The sequence below is a fragment of the Cyprinus carpio genome, chromosome A6, assembly GCF_018340385.1.
Source record: "Cyprinus carpio isolate SPL01 chromosome A6, ASM1834038v1, whole genome shotgun sequence".
NCBI lineage: Eukaryota > Metazoa > Chordata > Actinopteri > Cypriniformes > Cyprinidae > Cyprinus > Cyprinus carpio.
The window spans coordinates 23,956,362-23,976,647 of NC_056577.1; the positions used below are offsets into that span (position 1 = coordinate 23,956,362).

The 20,286-nt window shown below is 38.3% G+C and overlaps 2 protein-coding genes across 3 annotated transcripts; both read right to left on the bottom strand.

Moving 5' to 3' along the window:
• Positions 1-7,343: 7,343 nt before the first annotated feature.
• Positions 7,344-15,941, bottom strand: eif4bb (eukaryotic translation initiation factor 4Bb). Of its 2 annotated transcripts, XM_042758529.1 has the most exons (15): positions 15,803-15,941; positions 13,775-13,915; positions 13,067-13,272; positions 12,827-12,943; positions 12,689-12,743; positions 12,449-12,595; positions 11,765-11,899; positions 11,447-11,581; positions 11,089-11,344; positions 10,781-10,854; positions 9,427-9,670; positions 9,294-9,322; positions 9,055-9,205; positions 7,963-8,035; positions 7,344-7,737 (listed from the first exon to the last, which is right to left on the bottom strand). In XM_042758529.1, exons 1-15 carry the CDS (start codon positions 15,813-15,815, stop codon positions 7,666-7,668), a joined length of 1,848 nt encoding a protein of 615 aa, XP_042614463.1. In that variant the 5' UTR covers positions 15,816-15,941; the 3' UTR covers positions 7,344-7,665. The 2 variants fall into 2 exon arrangements, with proteins under 2 accessions (XP_042614463.1, XP_042614464.1); XM_042758530.1 differs by lacking the exon at positions 7,963-8,035.
• A 1,273-nt stretch (positions 15,942-17,214) lies between these two features.
• Positions 17,215-19,476, bottom strand: LOC122145420 (serine protease 27-like). The gene is made up of 7 exons (XM_042759200.1): positions 19,428-19,476; positions 19,225-19,245; positions 18,975-19,143; positions 18,612-18,880; positions 18,383-18,528; positions 17,790-18,108; positions 17,215-17,222 (listed from the first exon to the last, which is right to left on the bottom strand). Exons 1-7 carry the CDS (start codon positions 19,474-19,476, stop codon positions 17,215-17,217), a joined length of 981 nt encoding a protein of 326 aa, XP_042615134.1.
• Between the last annotated feature and the right edge of the window lie 810 nt (positions 19,477-20,286).

Genomic DNA, 20,286 nt, shown 5'->3' on the forward strand with positions numbered 1-20,286 from the left:
GTTGATGGTGTCAAAGGCTTTGCTGAGATCGATGAAGGCTACGAAAAGGTCTTTGTGATGCTCTCGACTCTTCTCCAGCAGCTGCCTCAAGACAAAAACCATGTTTGTTGTGGATCTGGTCTTCCGGAAGCCACACTGCGTTTCCGGAAGCACAGTTTCCGAGATGTGCTCAACCAGTCTGCTGAGCATGATCTTGGCCAGTACTTTCCCTGCGATGGAGAGGAGAGATATCCCACGGCTGTTGCCACAGACTGCTCTGTCTCCTTTCTGCTTGTATATGATAACAATGTTAGCATCCTTCCAGTCCTGTGGGAGGGTCCCATGTTCCCAGATGTTTTGAATCAGGAGGTGCAGGCGACGCGTGAGGGTGTATCCTCCATGTTTGAAAGACCTCTGCAGGGATTCCATCGGGTCCAGCGCTTTTGTTGTTTTTCAGCCCTGAAATAGCTTGCCGGAGTTCTGAGAAAAGTGGTGGAGTATCCAGGTGCATGGTTGGTGGCAAGTCTGGCAGATTATCCAGGATGTGTTGGTCAACAGGGTTGGTGTGGTTGAAGAGATTCTCAAAATGATTTACCCCAACGGGCAAGAATCTCGTGGCGGTCCTTGAAGAGCGTAGACCCCTCAGCTGATCGGACTGGAGCAATGACCTGCTTCCTGGGGCCGTACAATGCTTTTATGGCATCGTAAAAGCCTTGAGTGTTATTGCAGTCTGCCAGGTTTTGGATTTCGTGCGCCTTTTTCACCCCAACCAGATGTTCTCCATAGTCCGAAGGGCTCGCTGGGTTTCTGCTCTTGCAGCAGTGAAGGTGGCTTTATGGGTAGGAGATCCAGGGCAGGACAAGAGAGCTTTATGGGCTTCATGCTTGGTTTTAAGAAGTGACTGTATCTCAGCTGAGTTGCAGTCAAACCAGTCCTGGTGATGTTTCCTTGATTGGCCAAGCGCTTCTGAAGCAGCGTTATGAATAGCCTGGCGTAGAGCTGGCCAATCGGCTGATTCCTCCGGGATCATGTTGAGGTTTTCAGCAAGGAGCCGTCGGAGGTTGTCTTTGATGGTTAGGTTGTTCAAAGCTGTGCAGTTTAGTTTCTTGTTTGGGGCTCGCCTCGGAACACGAGGTTGAATACTCATGAGTAATTTGGATCTGACCATGAGATGGTCAGTCCAGCACTCAGCTCCGCGCATGACACGAGTGGTAAGGACATCTCGTCTATCCTTTTGACGGACAATCACGTAATCCAGGAGATGCCAGTGTTTTGAGCGGGGGTGCTGCCAGGTGGTCTTGAGCCTGTTCTTCACCTGGAAAATGGTGTTAGTGATGACCAGCTGGTGCTCTGCACAGAGAGAGAGGAGTCTGAGCCCGTTGCGGTTCATTTTCCCCACACCATGCTGGCCGATGACTTTACTCCATACCATATGCTCCGAACCCACTCTAGCATTGAAGTCTCCCATGAGTATGATTCTGTCTGTAGCTGGGGTTTTCTGTAGGATGGCATCAAGAGCTCTATAGAAATCCTCTTTGATGTTGTACTCGGCATCAAGAGTTGGAGCATATGCACTAATGAGAGTGGCGAATCGTTCCTTTGCCAGGGGAATGCGCCATGTCATCAATCTTTCATTGATGCCGATAGGGGGTTTCCGGAATGCGCTGCAGCAGTTTAGACTTCACAGCAAAGCCAACTCCATGATTACGACGACTGCCTTCGGGGACCCCCTTCCAGAAGAAGGTGTACCCAGCACCAACCTCTGTCAAGGAGTCCTCCCCATGTAGTCTGGTCTCGCTGAGAGCAGCAATATCGATATCATATCTTGCAAGCTCCAGGGCCACCAGTGCTGTCCTGCGGTGGGGCCTGTCCGGGGTTTCGGCCAGGTCCAGCAGTGTTCGAACGTTCCACGAAGCAATGCTTAGCTTATTTTTTTTCACTTTAATTTTTCGACCGCGAGGGGGGGATGCTCCGACGGTTGCGGTTTACCGTCCGGAGTGTAGGGAGCAGACAATTTTTGGACCACCTTTTCCAGGTCCTTCCCCATCACAGGGGTGAGCAGTGTGGGGCTGGTGTGTATAATTGGAAGCTGCCGAAAAGACGCGCTGCTCCATCCCGCAGTCCTAATGACCATCACTCCATTCCCGTCTGTGTGCATGGTTTGGCTAGACACTCCCAGCCACATCCTTGGCCTGTGCCCACCACCATTCCACATCGCCACAGGACTTTTATGGGGGGGGGGGGGTGGAGCAAGAAGCTTGTGCATAGGTGAGGATTAAGGTGAGGGTGAGGGTGCGCAAACCTAACTCCCACCATCTTCACTCCTGCCAGATGGACCTCCAGTGGCATGAGGGAACCCATGACGACCTTCGTCTGGCAGGAAGTTGCAGGGGGCTGCCGGTGGTCCGGTCAGTTGGACTCCGCCTATGCCTGTCCCCAAGTGCAGATTTGTCTTCGGGGTTTACTCCCCTAGCCACTGTACCCTCCCGAGTTAACCCACGTGGCAGGGGGTTTGCCTTCATCCGCCTTCCCAGCCGTTGTGGTGGTTCTCACACCACCATCTTCCGTCTGCGCCGCCGTTGGGGTCTTTGCTATTTGCCCATAGTTGGGACTATTTACCCATAGCTATATATATATATACTGTACATACATACATGCACACACACACACACGCACATACACAAATACTCAGCTAAACACTATAAACAACTTTAACTCACTCTGTGAACAGCATTTATAACATTTTGTTGTTAAAACATCAGTAATGATTATAAAACCATATTTTGTAAGACATGTATATACTTTGGGGTTGGTACAATTTTTTAATGTTTAAAAAGTTAAGTTTCTTATGTTCAAGATCTGCATTTATATAATCAAAAAATACAATAAAAACAGTAATATTGTGTTAATCTTTTTTTTTTATTTGAATATATTTTAAAATGTAATTATTTCCTGTGAAGGCAAGCCATTATTCCGGTCTTCAGTCGCATGATCCTTCAGAAATCAAGCTAATATACTTATTTAGTGCTCAAGTAACATTTCTTATTGTTATCAGTGTTATAAAGCAGTTGTGCTGCTTAACACCATGATAGATTTTTTCATGATGAATAGAATGTATTTCAAATTTATTTGAAATAGAAATCTTTTGTAGCAATGTAAAACAAATTTTTTTGTGTCACTCTCGATCAATCGAATGTGTCCTTGATGAATAAAAGTATTAATTTATTTAAAAAATGACTGAACCCAAATCTTTGAAAGGTAATGTAGGCCTTCATTGCACATTGTTAGGTTCATCCCTTGGCGATGCTGCCATCTACAGACTGTAAATGAGAAGTAAATTATCGCTATGCTAAGCAGACTGGTGTAACTCCTATAAGTTGTATACCACCTCAAACTATCTTTCTAAAGATTTTATGGAAAATATATCTGTTCTACAATAACAGAGTATGTTTTTAAAACACATATACAGCAGTTCATTCATCAACTAGTCTAAAAGCTCCTTGACATTATGTTTGCATATTCTGTACATGTGAAAACCAGATATAAAACAGAAATTTTCATGTTTTTTGTTTTAAAACAAAAAGGACTTTTCAGCTCTCCACCCTTCTCTCTATCGCTATCTCCAATCAAAGTTTGGCTCATAGACAGGAATATCCTTTCAGAAATTATTCTTCTTTACAGCAAAAAATAGCTTTACACTTCATACTTCTTTTTCACTTTCAATGTCCAATAAACTGCATTTTAAGCAGTGACAGCAGTATGAACATTCATAGCAGAACAGAGAAAGAGTACTGAATGCTGACATCCCCTAAAATACAAACTTTGACCTGAAATGTTGGGGAAAACAAAAACAAACACTCTTATGGAATGTCAACCAAACCAGGGATTCCAAGGACTATATAATAATTACATAGCTATTAACATAACTACATAATTATAATCAATTTAAATATAACAGAATGTAATTTAAATGCTAATATTTTGTAATTATATTATATATAATATACCAATAGTTGATGCATTTTAGTATCAAGAACTAACAACAAACAATTTATTAATCTAAATAATTATTAATTTGTTCTTACATCATACATTTTCACATTTCAAGCTTTGTTAAATGAATATTAATGCATTATGAATGAACTTGAATTAACAATGAACAATAGTATACTTAACATTAAACTAGATTAATAAATACTATAAAAAAAATTTGCAGTTGTTTTTCTAGTTGACGATAATGCTTTATCTAATGTTAATGAATGCAACCTTTTTGAAAACTATTACTCTGATAACTTTTATAAAGTACATTAACATTACTACATTATGCTAAACAGATTATTAGTTAAAAAAAAAAGACCAATTAAAAATAACAAGTTGTATGCTTACATGTTCTCCATGGACCCCCAATTCAACAGACCACTTTTTGAAACCCCTGACTATAGCGATTCCAACTATTGAATGATTTACAGAAGACATAAAACAACCATTGAGGCAGACCCACTGTATTCTTTGCATGGAGATCTTCTTAGCTATATATTACCCCTTCTGCATGCACAAACACATGCATACCTCTGTTAAGCTGAGAATCTCTGCATCCTCTGTGAGGTCTCGTGTTTTTGGGGGGTCCGAGGGCTGGGGATTCCTCTCTTTAACCCACCGCTGCTTGCTAAAGACACAACCCATTCGACTTGCTTTACTCCTCCTTTGATATCCTTTCCTTCTCCTCTTACACTTTCTTAGCCCTTATTTTCCTTAGTCTCCAGTCCAGGTTGCTCCTTATTTTACGTTTCCCTTCGCCTCGAGGACGTCCCCTTGTTGCTCAGGGTCTTAGTGTCTAGTTCCAACACAGAATCATGTCTCTCACACCATCTTTTCCACACATTCTCTCCCACTTCCAAAGTTTCCCTCTCAGTGTCTCTCAGGGTGTCTACAGTATCTCTTGCCCCCTCACATGCACACTATGTAACGCCCTCCTCCATCTTTCTCACAGCTGTTTTTGGCAGGCTTACATCAGACCCTTCCTTTTATTTGGCACTCGAGCTCTGCTCACTCAGTGGGAGCCATCACACACACACAACCCCTAAGGCTTATATTGCAACATCGCTCCACCACCCAGTCCCTAAGCCCACACACAGACAGCATTAGGTCTTCTGTTCCTCCTCATCTCCATCTTTCATTGGCAGAATGAGACAACAAAGCATCTGTTCTCCTTCCTCCACATCCGCTTTATCCAAGCGGCACTCGCTTCGCATCTATGTGGGTGTAAAACTGAACAAGTTACTGTGAAGCACATGAAACCACAAAAACTCTCCCATGAATAAAACTCCATTCATAATATAGTTTCTGTAAAACAGGGTGAGTTGTAACATCAATTAAATGAATTAATAATGGACTAAAGAGGTGAAGGACCACCATCTTTCTAAGGCAACAGAAGAAGTTATAAGCACAACAACATTTTGAGGTAGAAAAATAAGCATTTCACTTCTGAGTTATAATTTGATTTGCAATTATGTTAATGAAGGTTACAAAACAGATATCGCATCTTTTGAATCATCTTGTTGAAGATATTAATTTAAATAAATGTTTACTTAACACCCCCACTCTCCCATCTATTGCATAGCTACTTTTCTCAAAATATATATACAAAAGTGTTTGTCAAAAACAAACTACAATTCACTGCAATTTAAAGTAGACTGCATTAACCATTTTTATGTCTATAATATTCGTGATGTCATTACAGTATATTATGTGATATTCTGCAGTGATAGGCCCACTGCATTTTGAAAAGGAATTTAAGTGTTTTTGATTACTGCATAATTATCATACATATAATGCAGAATTTAAAAACAGTCCATGTAGTCATTAGATGAGGTTATAAGAACTTTATGACCTCTTCTTATGACTACAAGGTTAACTTATGACTGTTTTTACACATTTGCAAACACAAAATTATTTAAGTGAAATAACAAAGCAAAGAGATTCAAAAAACAAAAAATTGTTAACAAGAGCCACCAATTCATAAATGTTTTTTGGTTAGTTTTAAGGTCGCTCTAGTAGACTGTGTCCACAGACCACCAGTTAGCACCAACTGTCATTCTACACGCACCTGACACAGCAGAAAACAACACTAAACACACAGAGCACTGCATCTGTCACTACAGGCTGAAAACACACAGGACTGCAGTTTCACATACCCTGATTCTGCTTTTTGTTTCTTACACCCAAGATGTCTCACAGCTATCAGTTGGTTTAAAAAAAAAAAAAAAATAATTCCCATCTAATTAAAAGTACTACCAAGTACAAAAATGTTATAGGATTGCATTCTTAGTATCATGGCATATTCATTGTGTGTGCCAAATGGTAGGCCTATTATCATCCCATTCTTGTTTTGTTGTACTTTGTCTAAATGCCTGTTTACACCTATGGTTTACACTAAGGATGATAACTATGCTAACTATTAAGTTTTCATAGTAGGTCTAATTGTATGATGACAGGGAACTTCACACCACAGCCATAATGATACGGACAGATTTTCAGAATGAGGTTTTATTTTTTTTTAAAGCTGAATGATTAAAACATTCTGACAGCCAATCATGGATCCACCCGACCGCTGAGGATTTAAAGTGGCCTTATCTTCCTTTTGAGTAAACGCTGAAATAGTAAGCATTTAATAATTAATTATCGTTTTTGATGTGAACGTGTCGCAATTCATCTTTATCTGAATAATTTTCATAAATTGCACTATTAGCATACCTTAAAGCTGTAAATTAAGTCCCGTTCACACAAAAAACAACAATTATACAGTTTTAGTTCTCATGTATGAGGATAAGAAATGATAACTATAACGATAACAACATATAGGAATTATATCCTTGGAATCACTTTTAGAACTATCTTTTTTCCAGCTGACAAACAATAAAAACAAGGCCAATCAGAATCCATGGCTTTTAAAGTGGTGCTGGTTGTGTGTTGGTGTAGAAATGGGTTATACTTGGTGAACGTTGTAAGAATTTTTATCATCAGAGTTAACTTTTGTTTTTCATTAGCCATTAACTAGAAGCCAAGCAAATATTATTTTCTGCCCTAAAAGAAACCATAATGGCAGACCACAGTGCCATGGCTTGTTTATAAAAGTCATCAGGGAAGACAAAAACATTACGCTCATCAAATCTGAGTCATCACTAAACCACAGACTGTTTTTAATTGTCATTGAGCTGCAGTATTTCCATGTGTGGACACACTGGCAATACACTCATTAATGGGAATGCAACAGAGTTCATCCGAGTACAAAGGATATTATGAGAAAATGCCAGATCATGCAACTTTTCTCTTTCAAAATGAAAAGGAGATAATTCAGAGACAAGTTACAGTATCTTATATTTTTTATTATAACAATGACTTTCAAATGTCTACATGTATGGATGCATTTATCTACGTACGGCACTGATTTGTTTTATTTTATTTTTAATTAAAATGGGCCAGTTTTACGAATACCTGTATAAATTTCCATAAACGTGACAGAGAACATCATTGTGGGTACCTTAGCCATCATCCCTTAAACTACACCATTCCCTCAGCATGAGCTCTAATTTAACCCCTCATTTGATCGTTCACTTGCTCTTTTTCTTCTGTACTCTGTTTCTGTAGTTGTAGTTTCTGTTTGCTTAGTTGATCCTTCCTAATTGTTCATTCGTCTCCATCTTCTCCCTGCTCTCCATCCATTAGTAGGGCAGCATACTTACTTGCGGAGCTGAATTGCTGTAGGGACAAAAAGAAAGCTTATAACCTTAATGTTTGTGATGAGCAAGACAGTGCCATCAAGAAAATAAACTTCTGGTATTTCTCACTGAATTAGTAGTTCCCACAAGTCCTACACAACAGTGGGCTGAACAACCGCACTAATTTGTAGGTTTCTACAATCAGTTATATTTGGGGTCTAATTTTTCTTGTAATTGAGGGGTCAGGACCAGATAAAGTACTCACAGGAGGTGCGCTCTCTACATATTTCTTTGGTTCTGAGGCTATTCTGGGATCTTGTTCCCGTCTGACCTCTTTCCTGTCAATTAAAATACATGGCAGGTTTTAAGATTAGATAAACGATATTATATAGAGATCATGATAAAATTGATGTTACGTTAGCGATGATAAGCTCGGCACATTTTTACTTGATATGGATTAATCTAAAAGCCTATCACACAGCAGAAAAAAATGTGACAACAGCCAGTCAGTATGTTGCTAATAAGTTTGCGGGTTCTGTGTGTCTGCGTCTCAATATGAGGACATGATGAACACATGAAATTCATCTCTAGACCTGCTCTGAGTCACTTCTTGATCTTTACAGTTTGATTTAAAAAAAACTACCATCAAATACAAACTGAAACTTGAAGACCTTGATTACAACCTGCCATTGTTCAGTTTAACTTAAAGAAATTATGACAGAAATATATTACCATTGCATACTAAAATGTACTTCGCAGATTAATAATAATATTTTTAAGGAATCATTTAACCAAGATATTTTTTCATCCATGTTTTAATTTATACAGTTCAGTTGTAACATCCTATTTGACAAATTATAATAAATAGATTGTTATTTTCACTGCATTACATTTTAAAAGATTGATTAAATTGTTAAAGTTTTATTAGAAAATGTTATTCACAAAACACATAATTTGGGAAACATTAAATGGATTTCATGGGGCCCTAAATTAAAAGGTAGCCACTCTGTGGAGTTTAACTGTGAAGAAACAAGTTAGGGTTTACATTTATTCTCAAGGTCTTACAAACATGTGGAAATCATTTCCTTCCCCAGTAATGGCAAATGAATATCGTGATGAAAAATTATTTTTTTCCATACAGCTTCATTTGCAATAAAATGCTAGTCTATGGACTATTTTAAAGTCAGTTTTAGAGCTTAGCAGTTCCCATTTACTTTCAATATACAGAAAAGTCTAGCATTCTTTTCCTCTACTATAATTCAGATTCAGATACTGCCCTTCAGTCAATGTGATGTCTATGGAATTATGTACATTTATACAGTACAAGACAAATTCACATTCATGAAGAATGCCTCACCTGTCTGCAGGTTCTCTCTGTTTCTCTTTGTTTGGGCAGTCAACTCCTCGTCCCCGACCCCCTCTGCTTCTAACTCCACCTCCTCTTTCTCCTCCTCCTCTTCCCTCAGGCACAACTTTATCCTTTCGAATGCCATCAACCCGATTTTCATCTAGCAAACAGAACAACAAGTGAGAAAATGGTATATATTCATACATTTTTTTCCACTCTTTTGAAGTTTTAATGTGGAGATTTTTAACCTTTGCCCGATACTCTCTCTTCAGCTGACCTAAAGAAACAATGATGGAGAAAACAAAAAGTGCATGAGTGTTATTTGTGCTTCATCATTGTGTTTTATATTTGTATTTCCATTATTTGCGAAAGAAATCACACCTGTTGGGTTTAAGAACACTTTTGTTGCTAGGGGCAGCTGAGGGTGGTCCTTCCTTCTCATTAGCACCACCCCCTGTGCTGCGTTTGGCCCAGGCGTTTTCTTTAGGCGGTGGAGCTGGCATAACTTTCAGTGGGAGCACTCCCTGATTAGAAGAGGGTGATGGACATGCAGGAGAAATCGGCTCATCCTCCTGTCCACTGAAGACTTCATTCTCTGAATGTTCACCATCTTGACACCTAGATCCTTAACATCACAGATACAGAAGCATGTATTTAACACTTTGTTAACTACTGGCAGGATCTTCTTCTTTTGTAGGCTTATTTGCTTGAAAAAAAAAAAAAAAAAAGTTTAAATGGCTGTATTTCTATTGTCATTGTAGACATCTCCAAATCATTGCTATTTTAGTGGTATTTATATACTAATACAGTATTTATTAATATTTTGAATTAGCTTCTATTTGTACATTTTCAATTTTCATTCAAATTTAAGTTAAAGGTTCAACAATTTCATGTACTTCAAACATTTTTATTAGTTTTTGTTCTTTCAAATATTTCTATTTAGCTTTAATGTATATTAATTTTAGTATAAAAGTAATTCAAGTTCGTCAACTTAAACAATTCAGTTCCCCAGGAAAAATTTCTTATGTTCATTTAAGTTTAGTTTTTTCATCTAATATTTATATTTTTCTTTAGCTTTATTTCAATTAACGAAAATATTTTTATTAGTTTTAGTTAATAACACTGCTTTAAACACTATCTGTCATTCTAAAATGAGTGTATGTGCTTTCTGAGATTATTTTGCTGTAGTAAGTTGTAAGGACCTTTGAAATAACTGAAATCATTTGGCGAAGTGATCTGGACATGTAATGTGGTTGAGACCTTCCTGGAACTACTTTAGCCGTGCGTTTCCCTGAAAATAATTGCACGCCTTAGAACGTTCATCAGCCAATCAGATTCAAGCATTCAACAGTACCAGCTAATATAGTTATTCTACAAGGTTTCTTTATGACTATAACAGACTTAACACCTGATATAAAATTTATTATAAATGCCTCAGTTATCAGTTATCAGCCATAACATGAAAATTATAATTAATCAGGATTGTAATATTAGTGCATACCTAATATACATGATTTGATAATTGTTTAGAATTTAGTGTCATGCCAGCTAACACAGCTATATTAATTGGAAGAAAAAAGTAAATAAAACAGTATATAAAAAAACAGCACACACTTTATATAAATAAATGATCTTTGATAAAAAAAAAAAAAAAGAACTGAATCTGGCCTCATTTCATTAAAAATCATAAGAATCAACAACAAAGTAAAGCGTAAAACATACATAAATGTATTACCTTTAGGTTGTGAGGATTCACTCCCTGTGCGTCGACGCTCTCTAGATGGCTCTTCATTTCTCCAACTCAAGTCTCTGAAAAAATAAAAAAAAAAAGAAAGAAATTCAACCAAAAATTCTCTAAATACTCTTTGATCACAATTTTTAAAGTTATGTTTTCAGAGACTCCAGATGTTCCCGAGCTGTATTCCATTTCAACCCTCCCCAAGATTTTTAGACTTTTAGGCTATTTTCACACCACAGACCACCTTTCCCCAAGTAGTTTGGAAAATCGATTTTACATCAACCCATCTATTCACCCATTCTCACCGATCTCGTGGTCGTCTCTCAGAGGGCCTGTTCTTGTCCTCCTCCAATTGTTTCTGGAGTCGTTCTTGTTCTTTCTTCAGCCTCTCCTCCACCTCTCTTTCCTTGGCGGCCGTGTCCACAGGTTTGGCTGCCCCAAATATAGAGGAAGTCCTGCTGGAATTAGCCGTATCACTTGGCGGGGACAAGGTTCCACTCTGTTCCTCCTCTTTTGGGATGCTCCGTGGCTTCAGGTTTAACTTGGGCCTCTGTAGAGGGGCTGGAATAGAAAAATATCATATTAGTGACAACGTTCCTGATATTAAACTTGTATCTTTAAAGCTAAAGTGTGTAATTTCTGCCTTAACATTGTCTCATGTACCCCTCTCATCTCGTCCATCATCCCTCCTCTCTGAACGCTCTTCTCGATCTCCATAGCGATCTCCATCTCGCCGGTCATCATAGTCTCTCCTGAAGCCACTGCTGAATCCTCGTCGTCCACCACGTGAGTCATAACCTAAGACAATAACAACCATAGCATTACTTACAAAGCAAACATTAACTAATAACACACCAAAAACACAGAACCTCAAAGAGAAATTAACTTGCACAATCATTTACATTCAATATGGGTATCATGAGAAAAAATTAAGCAATGATTTGTGTGAATAAGCGGAAAAATGGATGAAACACTACAAACCTCCACGATCATAGTCTCTGCTACCCTTGTCATCAAAGCGATCTCTTCCACTGAAGCGATCTCGACCGCTGTCATAACGATCATCACGTCTTGGAGCGTCTCTGAATCTGTCTGACTCATAGCGGTCACGTGACCCTGCAAAAAAAATACCACAAGGCGTCTCACTACAGCTTACACTACACCTACGTCATTCACTGGAATGCCACTCTCTCGTGAACATCCATATAACAGATAGCGGAAGCTAGAGATTACTTTATAAACTAAAAACTACCGTTTATAAAGTTTTAAATATGGATATTTGTCTTAAATGCATCGCTTTGCTTCAGAAGGACTTTATTAAGCCCCTGAAGCCATGTGAAGTACTTTTTATGATGGATGGATGCACTTTTTTGGGCTTCAAAATCTCGACCCCATTCACTGCCATTTTAAAGCTTGGAAGAGCCAGAACATTTTTTAATATAACTCCGTCTGAAAAATTTGTCTGAAAAAATATAGATTTGTCTGAAAGAAGTCACATACACTAAGGATGGCTTGAGGCTGAGTAAATCATAGGGTCATTTTATTTTTTTGGTGAAATATCCCTTTAAACTAGTCAAAAGACTATGACTAAAGTTAAATCCAAATTTGCTGTCAAATTTAACACTGGTTTAAGCATGATATAGAGTTGGAATCTGTTTAACATACTGTCCCCGAAACCATCGTCTCTGCGTGGTCCATCATCCTGGTCCCCGCTTGGCCGTGCCCTCCAATCAGAATCTGTCTTATCAGGGCCACTGTCCATCCCACGACCTCTATCCCTGTCTCGCCCCATCATTGTCCCACTATCCCTCTCTGGAAGAAATAAGAAAATATTAATTATAATAATTAAATTAAATATATAAATTTAGTCAAGAGGTAAAGACATCATGTATATCATCAGTTCACCTTTGTCATTGGATTGATCTGCAATATCCACCCGGATCCGTCTGTTCCCAAGATTCTACACAAATTTAATGCAACGTTAACTCAAAACAGAAAACAAAGATAATGCACTGAGGTCAGTATTGAGGTCAGAATACCCACCTCTTCATTCAGACTGAGAGCACGCAAGAATGATTCAACATCATCAAATTCTGCATAACCAAAACCCTTAAGCCTCTCTGGGTTATTAGGCTCCCGTGGCAAACGTACTGCACTGATCTGAGAATACACACAACACATCCAGTTATACACAACCTGCATTTGTCAAGCAGCTACAAAAGACTCAGAATGTAAGTGTATTATCTAGACATCCTGTTTCTAAACATGCAGATCCCCACTGACCGCAAGACCCCTGAAGAAGTCTTGGATGGATTCCTCGCTGACATCATAAGGAAGGTTACCAAGGAAGGCGGTGTAGGGTGGACCACGCGGCAGCCGAGAGCGGTCAATGTTTGGTTCCCGTGCTGCACGAGGCGCAGTTGGCAGGATGGAGCGATCGATGGGAGGAGCTCGATATGTATCCTCCGTAGTATGCCAGGAAGTTGAGACTAAAGAAATGGAGAATAGATCTTGACCACCACAGGATATGATTTAAATGCCTGGATCGTAAAATGCATCAGACTAACAGTAGCATTTTGCCTTCTAAAGACTTAACTTTTGACAATATTTTTGCCCCACTTAACAGTCTGGAAGAGTCAACACTAGTTGCAAAAGTCAGAGCCTGCAGATTTTAGCCAGTTGGAGTTTACAAGATTTTGTGTAGTCTATGACTTGTACAAACTAAATTTTAAGCTTCACATTAGGGCTGCATAATTAATTACAGTAAGTGCTGCTCCACACAAACTCCATCTCTGCATCTGAATTTGAGGCACTTTAATATGCATTTGCGAACACAACATGCACCAATAATCTTCCCCTACTTGTAATGAGAAGCACTTGTCAAAAAGGAGAAGTTTCAGGAGCTTTTTCCATCAAAATTAAAGTCTGATGATTTAATGTTTGAAAATAAAGAAATTAGGACATCCATAATGCGTTCCAGCCTTCACTCACCATCACCATCCAAGTCATCGGTCTCGTCTGCCCAGCTGGTGGTCTTTGTGCTGGGGTAACTGGGGGGTACACTGCCACTGCTATCATTTGCAAGGAAGTCATTCAGGGTCAGGGTCTTCCCCTTCTTCTTATTCTTCTTAGCTAAAGAACAAAAAACAGATTCAAAGAGAATGCCATAACTGAGGCATTTCGTTATTTGATAAATATGCTGAACCAAACAGTTGACGGTAGCCATTGACTTTCAAAGAATAGAAAAAAAATACTATAGAAGTCAATGACTACCATCAAGATCTTGGTTACAAATATTCATCAAAACATTTTCTTTTGTGTTCAACAGAACAAGGAAACGTATACATTTATAACAACTTGAGAGTGAGTAAATGACAAAATGTATACTTTAACAAAATGACTGGAAAAGTCTGGCACACTGTCATTACACCAAAAGATCAAATCAGATTTATGAGGTCAAAACAAAGAAACATATGCATGGATTAAATGTTTACAGTAAAAGATTAATAACATGCATTTGGAAAACAGATGAATTTTCATTTCATTTCATGCCACTATTACCATTCAGGATAAGAAGAACATTTTAACGTTCCCACCCTAGCTAGGACACATTGTGGCACAGATAACAGACAAAGCATGACTATGCAAAAAAAAAAAAAAAACTTTTATACACACACAAATATACATATGCATATATATATATATATATATATATGCTTATTCAAACAACATTATCACATTATTTGTTTATTCACTAATATCTGCCTGCTTTAGAAGTGAAATGTCACTACACTTGTAGAGTATTTCTATGTGAAACCTCTGCACACCCTTCATTAATTTGCATGAAATCCAGAATATACACTAATAGCTTTCACATCAGTTAGCAATGTCACACCTTGTGCAAAAGATGTGTTCCCGACACTCTGCAATGTGGAAAAAAGGGTGACATAAGGCACATTCACATTATGTCTGTTTTACTCTAATTTGTATATGCATTAGCTGGACAAGCCTGAAAAAGCTCTGAAGCACAATTTATGATACCACTGGTGTCAAATGTTACTACTGATTTTAAATGTCATTCAGATGTAACATTAACAAACGGTTTCAGATAATTCAGTCTTTTCCCACTCAAAGTTAAGAGCTGTATTTGCATAAGTTCTGTACATTAGGCTGGTTGTAAAAGCCTTTGAAACCCTCATTAACTTACTGAGGTATTATTATTTTTTTGGTACACAAACACTCTATCTTAAAGAACTCTTGACACAAGTTTTAGGATAAGATAATACGAGATGTTTGGTCATGAATGACTCGATTTTAATCGAATGAATTAGTAATTGATTCAATGACTCGACACAAAAAGACACTCGCCACCTACAGGCGTAACGACTTAACTGCACCGAATGAATCCGTGAACAAATCTTTTTGGTGATCACATATACACAATAAAAAAAAAACAAGTAACTGAAATAAATCAAAATCACCAACCCAACCGCTGTTCTGTCAAAAAAAAAAAAAAACGAGAGAAAGTCTATTTCAGCTCTATGTCCACGGCTCCACGCACGTGGTCACCTCTCCAGTCCCTCCTCTGGATCATACTGCGCATGCGGGCCAACCACGGGTTATTAGCACCGTTCTGGACTTCAGGCGCTATAATATACCATAATATCATAACTTCCCGTGCATTAACCTTATAAACTTCCGCGTATATTAAAACAGCCGAACATCCGTGTGCGAAATCTTTCCGTTCTAAAACGCAAGAGAATAACAAGACAGGCGAGGCACATGATTTGGCCGCTAGCAAACTGGCTAATTCATTTGCGCAGGGTTCCCCAATACAACTAACGTTAATCCTTCATGCTTTCAGAATATTTTCTCAGTATATTTAGCAGTGCCGTTCTTGAAAAACACACACATTGAATGCTATAACCATTACGTTTCAAACCAAGAGGGTTTTACAAACTTGTTTAGAGGTGTTACGCAAAGAAGCCCACAAATGAAGGCCGAGCGCTTTATTCTCACCTGACGCCGCCATGTTGAAGAGTGTTCTGATGGTAGAGTCCCGGATGAAGGCGTCAGGGATTTGTCATGGGGGCAGGCAGACATCACAAGCACATGAGAACATGTTTTAAGAAGTTGCACTTGTGAGGATGTAAAACATGGTAGTAATCATTTCTGGAAACAGAAGGCAACAACCAAACCGCACACACACAAAAAAAAAAAAAAAAATAAAATAAATCCTAGAGATAATGGTATAAATATTTTATGCAGGCTTATTTAACTTACTTTTCTGTTTATCTTAGTAATGTTATCACGACAGCTTTTTCTTTGACTGGAAATTACTTTATTTATGGTTTATGCATGTCTTCTGTAATACCCCCCCCCCCCCCCCCCCCCCCCCCCCCCCACCCCCCCCACCCCCCCCCCCCCCCCCCCCCCCCCCCCTATATATAAAGTGAGAGGTAGGTAGGCAAATTCTGTCATTTTCTGGGCCCCTTGTACTGTGTGTTGCAAATGGGCCTAATTGGCTCCCTTGATGTCATTAGCAGAAGACTGTCCTACATTTATTTTGGAATACGTTTTTATCCAAACCGACTTGCATTACACTGAAAGTATGCATTTTAACAGTTCATGCATTTCCATGACCTTATGTTGCTAGTGCTGTGCTAAAAATCTTTCTCTTTGCATGTCTCTGTATACCCCAGATCCATTTATTTTATTTCTTTTTACACAGTGGATACATCTTTGGGAGGCCAGGTTGACCTCCTTATAATTGGTGAGGGAAGATATGGTGTGGTTCTCAATGTGGTTCTCTCGGATAGTACTTCAACTTGCAATTCTACATATCAATTCTGATATGGATATGGATAATATGATGGATTTGTATGATCATATTATTTTTAAAATTATATAATTTTTTTAGATGGATAATGAGCAATGTGTTTTATCACTTTATTATTTGTACATCCTTGTCGAAGTGATACAAAGGCATGTGGTTTGTGCCATGACACTACAAACACTTTTCAGCCACCCTCTTTGGTGTGATTTATAACAGAAAAGAAATTGCAAGCCAGATGATGCAAAGTATTTATTTAGTCGTTTATATAATACAGATTACAAACAAGAGCCAAATTATATTAGCAAGTTATGCTGATATTATATAATCCACTTGTATGAATTTGTATGTTCTATAAAATGAATTTTGAATTATTTAGGAACAATTTTGACACAATAAATAAATCATTAGTCTGAAAAGGGAAAAAATAAGACTTTCATTACACATATATTTTGAAGAAATTTATTTAAAATGGATTCTTTGCTGATTTAAAGAAATTGTTTGTTGTGTAACCTGTACTTGATGCAGGAAATTGTAGCACAGAATGACATAAAGTGAAGGTGAGCCATTTAGAAGACTCGCAACCAGGAGTTATCCACTAAAACCCTGCAGAGACACAAAAACAAACAGAGCTGAAGACTTCTAGGCTAAAAAAAAAATCAGAAATTGAATCATGTCTGGTTTGTGTTTCAGAACAATGAACACCTGTTTGTGTGTGTATTTGGACTTACTGCATAGCTTTTTATAATCCCAGCAGCAGTTTATGAGGCAGCGATGATTACAGTTGCAGCGGTTGCGGAAGTCAGATCTCTCACCACATCTCCCTTGACAAGAGTTTGAGGCTAAAACAAAAAGACGTTATTAAGCATTATGCAGAGAAGTATGTAGTGCTAATGAGGTGAGAAAAAATTCATTAAAGAAGATATTTTGAAATATCAGTTGCCACTGACTTTCAGTGTATGGACAAAAAAATACAATGGAAGTCAATGGTAACAGAAAAATATTTTGATAAGAGCAATCTTCTAAACATCTTTTCTTACAGAAAAAGTAAACACCTTCAGGTTTGGAATGACATGAAGGGGGAGTAAGTGATGACAATTTTCATTTTTGGGTGGACTAGCCATTTCAGGATGTTTGTACAGGTGTGTACAGTAGAGTATGAGAAAGAGTTACCCTGATTGGGCGAAAGAGTCGTTGTTGCTGGTCTTAAGGTAGTAGAGGTTTTTGGGGTGGTAGTAGTTTTAGTAGTAGTTGGGGAGGTTGTAGAAGTGGGTGATGTAGTAGAAACAGACTGGCATGTGCTTGTAGGGCTGAAGGTGACAAAACCTGGCAGGTTCTGCCCAATGTTGTTGGTGATCCAGATCTGATACTGTGACACGCTGGTGTAAACACCAGGTGCATTGGGATCAGCACAGCCATAACCCCAGCTGGTGATACCAGACTGAACCCACACTGAACACTGCTTGCTCACCATTGGACCACCAGAATCCCCCTATAGAAAGAAAAAGAAAAGAAGTTTATGTTTTTTTGGACATCAGACATGGCCAGAATGTAAATGGAGAATCAAATATATATATATATATATATATATATATATATATATATATATATATATATATATATATATATATATATACATATATATATATATACAAATGCAGCATATATGTTTGTGTGTAAATATATACAGTATTAGAAGAACCCAGTGGACTTTCAGATATGCAGCAGGTTTTGATATGCATGCTTAATCTGGTTGGTTGTTATACCTGGCAAGTGTCTTTGCCTCCCTCCATTAAACCAGCACACATCATGTTGCTGGTAACAGATCCAGAACCCAGAAGAGTATTACACTGATCATTAGCCACCACTGGAACCATAGTCTCCTGCAGAATCCCAGGAGATGGTAGGCTCACTGAACACCAAAAACACAACCATTAATTAGTGATGTTAGGAGTAAAGTCATATGTGAATTAATGGGTTAGCATGTGTTTGTACCTCCAGATTGAATATCTCCCCAGCCTGTGATCCAGCTGCTGGTGCCAGAAGGGAAGACACTGTTCTGGGCTGCCAGACACACAGGTCTAATATAGTTATTGAAGGTGACTGCAGAGGACAACTGGAGCAGAGCGATGTCATTATTATTTGTGTTCCTGTCGTAGGAGTTGTGGACGATGATCGAAGTGACATTTCTGCTGATCTCATTGGCATTGACTCCCTGTTGTGTCCTCCTTCCCAAATACACACGCAGGCTGGATGCGCTGACACTAAATACAGTCAGAGAAAGTGAGAAAAGAAAAGGGTACATTCTACCAATTAAAAAACAAATCTGGTGCATATGTGTGTTTAGGTGAATCTTACCCTGGTAAACAGTGAGCTGCCGTCAGCACCCATTCATTGTTGATGAGGGAGCCTCCGCAAAAATGACCTCCAAAGTTGGAGCTGTGCAAACTGATCTGCCACGGCCACGAACCCTCAGAGGCATCCACACCACCCACAATACGGGTGTTTAGAGGGGCTTGTCCACAAACTATGAGAGAAATTGTTCACATGTGCAATTCTGTTAAACTGTGATTCATATGAACATATGAAGAATGAGACAAGTTCTTACCATTCAGCTGAGAAAATGAACCTGCAGTGAAAGAGACATAACACCACACATTAAACGGGAAAGATTTCATGGACATCCAGCTATGTGTAACATCCTCTAACTAATTAACTTCTTATTAATAAATTATTCCACATGAACCAGGGCTGTGGAAGAAACATGTAGTGCTGATGAAGTTTCTACCTTAAGCAAGTGAAAGTACTTACCTTGAACACATAAGAGCAGGGCCAAACTGACACACGTTAACCTCCACATTTTCACAAACCGTCTCTTGTCTTGTAGAATGGATGGAGATGGTGGATTTGGTTCTCTTTGCTCTCACAAACCCTTTATATATTCACTTCTCCAGTCTCTGCTCGCCATTCATCTAATCACTTTAATGTCACACTAATCCGTTTTTATCATTATTATTGCTCCCCGCCCTGTTTTCATAATGAGGATCTGTTAAACATAAATTTGCACTAAATTTACTTCTTAACATCTTTAATGCAAGTTTTTTTTTTCTTCAGTTTATTAATCTTGCTGAGAATAATTAGTCACTCTAATGAGGATGTGTATATCCAGGTCATTATAATAACATTAAAGATTAAAAATAACATTATATCATTATAATAAATCACATTACCTATATCAATATATTTTCAAAAAAAAAAAATTTACATTATATTTTACACAGCATATTATTGAAATCTACTGTATATATATATATATATATATAGAGAGAGAGAGAGAGAGAGAGAGAGATAGATAGATAGATAGATAGATAGATAGATAGATAGATAGATAAATAGATAGATAGTTCATTTATGTACTGTACTTGTGTGTCTCGCCAACACCTTTGTTTTGTACTTGTTTGTCATAAATCCAGATAAACTGAGCTTATCTTAATTGTTGTGTGATTACGGTTTCTGTTCTATGTGTGACATTAAGAGCAACTTATCTATTTGCATCTACTTCTATTATAATCTTTTGCCATTTATTCTTTTAATTTCCTTGAAACCTTTTTTTTTTTTAAGTTGGTAGCACTTTATTTTACACTCTTGTTCTGCATGTACATACTATCAA

What these genes read in the sequence shown, in the direction of transcription:
- LOC122145420 (XM_042759200.1), bottom strand. Translation starts at nt 19,476, where the DNA reads ATGTGGAGGTTAACGTGTGTCAGTTTGGCCCTGCTCTTATGTGTTCAA. An exon ending in GCAGCTCACTGTTTACCAGG is followed by an intron (nt 18,881 to 18,974) that starts GTAAGATTCACC and finishes GACTGTATTTAG; the next exon opens with TGTCAGCGCATCCAGCCTGC. An exon ending in GGGAGATATTCAATCTGGAG is followed by an intron (nt 18,529 to 18,611) that starts GTACAAACACAT and finishes TTTGGTGTTCAG; the next exon opens with TGAGCCTACCATCTCCTGGG.
- eif4bb (XM_042758529.1), bottom strand. An exon ending in GAGAGACGACCACGAGATCG is followed by an intron (nt 10,855 to 11,088) that starts GTGAGAATGGGT and finishes TTATTTTTTCAG; the next exon opens with AGACTTGAGTTGGAGAAATG. An exon ending in ATGTAGAGAGCGCACCTCCT is followed by an intron (nt 7,738 to 7,962) that starts GTGAGTACTTTA and finishes TTGTCCCTACAG; the next exon opens with CAATTCAGCTCCGCAAGTAA.